At 61.0% G+C, this 2,546-nt stretch overlaps 1 protein-coding gene across 1 annotated transcript in view; it reads left to right on the forward strand.

The window, feature by feature from the left end:
* The first annotated feature begins 2,281 nt into the window (after positions 1–2,281).
* tmlhe (trimethyllysine hydroxylase, epsilon) overlaps positions 2,282–2,546 on the forward strand; it is a 7,081-nt gene continuing 6,816 nt past the window's right edge. Inside the window, exon 1 of the mRNA XM_061247914.1 lies at positions 2,282–2,408. Within this exon, the coding sequence (XP_061103898.1) occupies positions 2,282–2,408 (127 nt within the window). The remainder of the gene's footprint in view (positions 2,409–2,546) is intronic.

The following is a 2,546-nucleotide window of genomic DNA, read 5'->3' on the forward strand; positions in this document are numbered from 1 at the left end:
GAGAGAGAGGGAGAGGGAGTGGGAGAGAGAGGGGAGAGGGAGAGGGAGAGGGAGAGAGAGAGAGGGAGAGGGAGAGGGAGTGGGAGTGGGAGAGAGAGGGAGAGGGAGTGGGAGAGAGAGGGAGAGGGAGTGGGAGAGAGAGGGAGAGGGAGAGGGGAGAGGGAGGGGAGGGAGAAAGTGCCTGTGACAGACAGTAGGGAGGTGGTCTGCAGAAGGTCCCTGGGGTATGCTGGGAAACCTCCATCATTAGCGCTAAACGGGTCTGGGGCTCGCTGCCCTGCAGGAGAGAGAGGGGCTGAGTCCCGCAGGGGGAGAGCCTCCTGGGAGCGCTGTCATTCTGCGGTGACATCACCGTTAGCGGAATACGGAGTCATAACGAGGTGTGTTTACCGCCGATCACATGACTTGAAACGGATCCACCCGCCGGACGCCCGGAGTCGCGTTTCAGTCCCCGTGGCGACAGCCAGCCCCGCCCCCACGGCCCAGCGCCCAATCGATAGCAATCACGCTAAAAGTTCAGAACTGGAAGGACACCAAGTAAGAGACACCGTTTATTAGGACAGGGAGATAGAGGGGCAGCCTGCTTAACTCTGTCACCCTCTCTCTGCATCATACCGCATCACACTGTGGAACAGAGTGACCCCCACGTCAACCGCCCCCCCACACCCCCCTAGTCCCACCCCCCCCCCCCCCCCCCCCCCAGCCCAGCCCAGCCGTGCTGGAGACGGATACTCTGGAGCACATCCTGCGGTATTTCAAGTCTGGGAAGGACGTGGAAAAGAGAGTTAATTCCTTACGTCTGCATTTCCTAAATACAGGAGCCAGAGCAGCGCCAGAGACAACCCCCACGCCCTTCCCAGAGACAACCCCCACGCCCTTCCAGAGACAACCCCCACGCCCTTCCAGAGACAACCCCCACGCCCTTCCCAGAGACAACCCCCACGCCCTTCCCAGAGACAACCCCCACACCCTTCCAGAGACAACCCCCACGCCCTTCCCAGAGACAACCCCCACGCCCTTCCCAGAGACAACCCCCACGCCCTTCCCAGAGACAACCCCCACGCCCTTCCCAGAGACAACCCCCACGCCCTTCCCAGAGACAACCCCCACGCCCTTCCCAGAGACAACCCCCACGCCCTTCCCAGAGACAACCCCCACGCCCTTCCCAGAGACAACCCCCATGCCCTTCCCAGAGACAACCCCCACGCCCTTCCCAGAGACAACCCCCACGCCCTTCCCAGAGACAACCCCCATGCCCTTCCCAGAGACAACCCCCACGCCCTTCCCAGAGACAACCCCCATGCCTTCCCAGAGACAACCCCCACGCCCTTCCCAGAGACAACCCCCATGCCCTTCCCAGAGACAACCCCCATGCCCTTCCCAGAGACAAACCCCCACGCCCTTCCCAGAGACAACCCCCACGCCCTTCCCAGAGACAACCCCCATGCCCTTCCAGAGACAACCCCCATGCCCTTCCAGAGACAACCCCCACGCCCTTCCCAGAGACAACCCCCATGCCCTTCCCAGAGACAACCCCCACGCCCTTCCCAGAGACAACCCCCATGCCCTTCCCAGAGACAACCCCCATGCCCTTCCCAGACACCCCCATGCCCTTCCCAGAGACAACCCCCATGCCCTTCCCAGAGACAACGCCCATGCCCTTCCCAGAGACAACCCCCATGCCTTTCCAGAGACAACCCCCATGCCCTTCCCAGAGACAACCCCCATGCCCTTTCCAGAGACAACCCCCATGCCCTTCCAGAGACAACCCCCATGCCCTTCCCAGAGACAACCCCACGCCCTTCCCAGAGACAACCCCCACGCCCTATCCCAGAGACAACCCCCATGCCCTTCCCAGAGACAACCCCCATGCCCTTCCCAGAGACAACCCAAGGAGGCAGAGACACAGACCTGGGTCAAATAGAGGCACAGACCTGGGTCAAACACCCCATTGTTTTGGATTCAAATACTTCTCTGTGCTCGAATGATCTTGCCAACCAACAGGCCCAGAAACAGGGGTTACACTTTCTGAGAGCATTTAGTAGGTTCCAATACACCAGACAAACTCAGTAAAACAAAGACAAGTATTTGAAGCCACAACAATTAGGCATTTCACCCAGTCTGAGGAACAGAAGGTAATCCTGCATCTTAACCGCAGGAGAAAGGATTATGAGCACGAAAGGGTTCAACAGCTTCCCTAAAATAATGAAGGGGGTGGGGCTGTGCAAATGACATCAGAGAATGAGGGGGTGGGGCCCATGCAAATGACTCACCTGGCGGAATGAGGGAGGCGGAGCCTCTCCCAGGAAGAGGGCGTGGCTTTGCAGACGGGGCGGGCGCCGCCCACCCTGTGGAGGCGGGGCATCCAGCAGGCAGCGCCACTGAGACAGCTCCCGTAGGAGGGGCAGGCAGGAGGCGGGGCACAGCATCGCCCGAGTCCGCCCAGCAGGGGGCGCCAGATCACACCACAACCCCCTTCTACTGCCGTCTCACTCCTGCCCCCCGCTGTTCAGCCCAGACCACTGCACCCCCCCCCTCAGCCTTTT

The sequence above is a fragment of the Conger conger genome, chromosome 7 (assembly GCF_963514075.1).
Source record: "Conger conger chromosome 7, fConCon1.1, whole genome shotgun sequence".
NCBI lineage: Eukaryota > Metazoa > Chordata > Actinopteri > Anguilliformes > Congridae > Conger > Conger conger.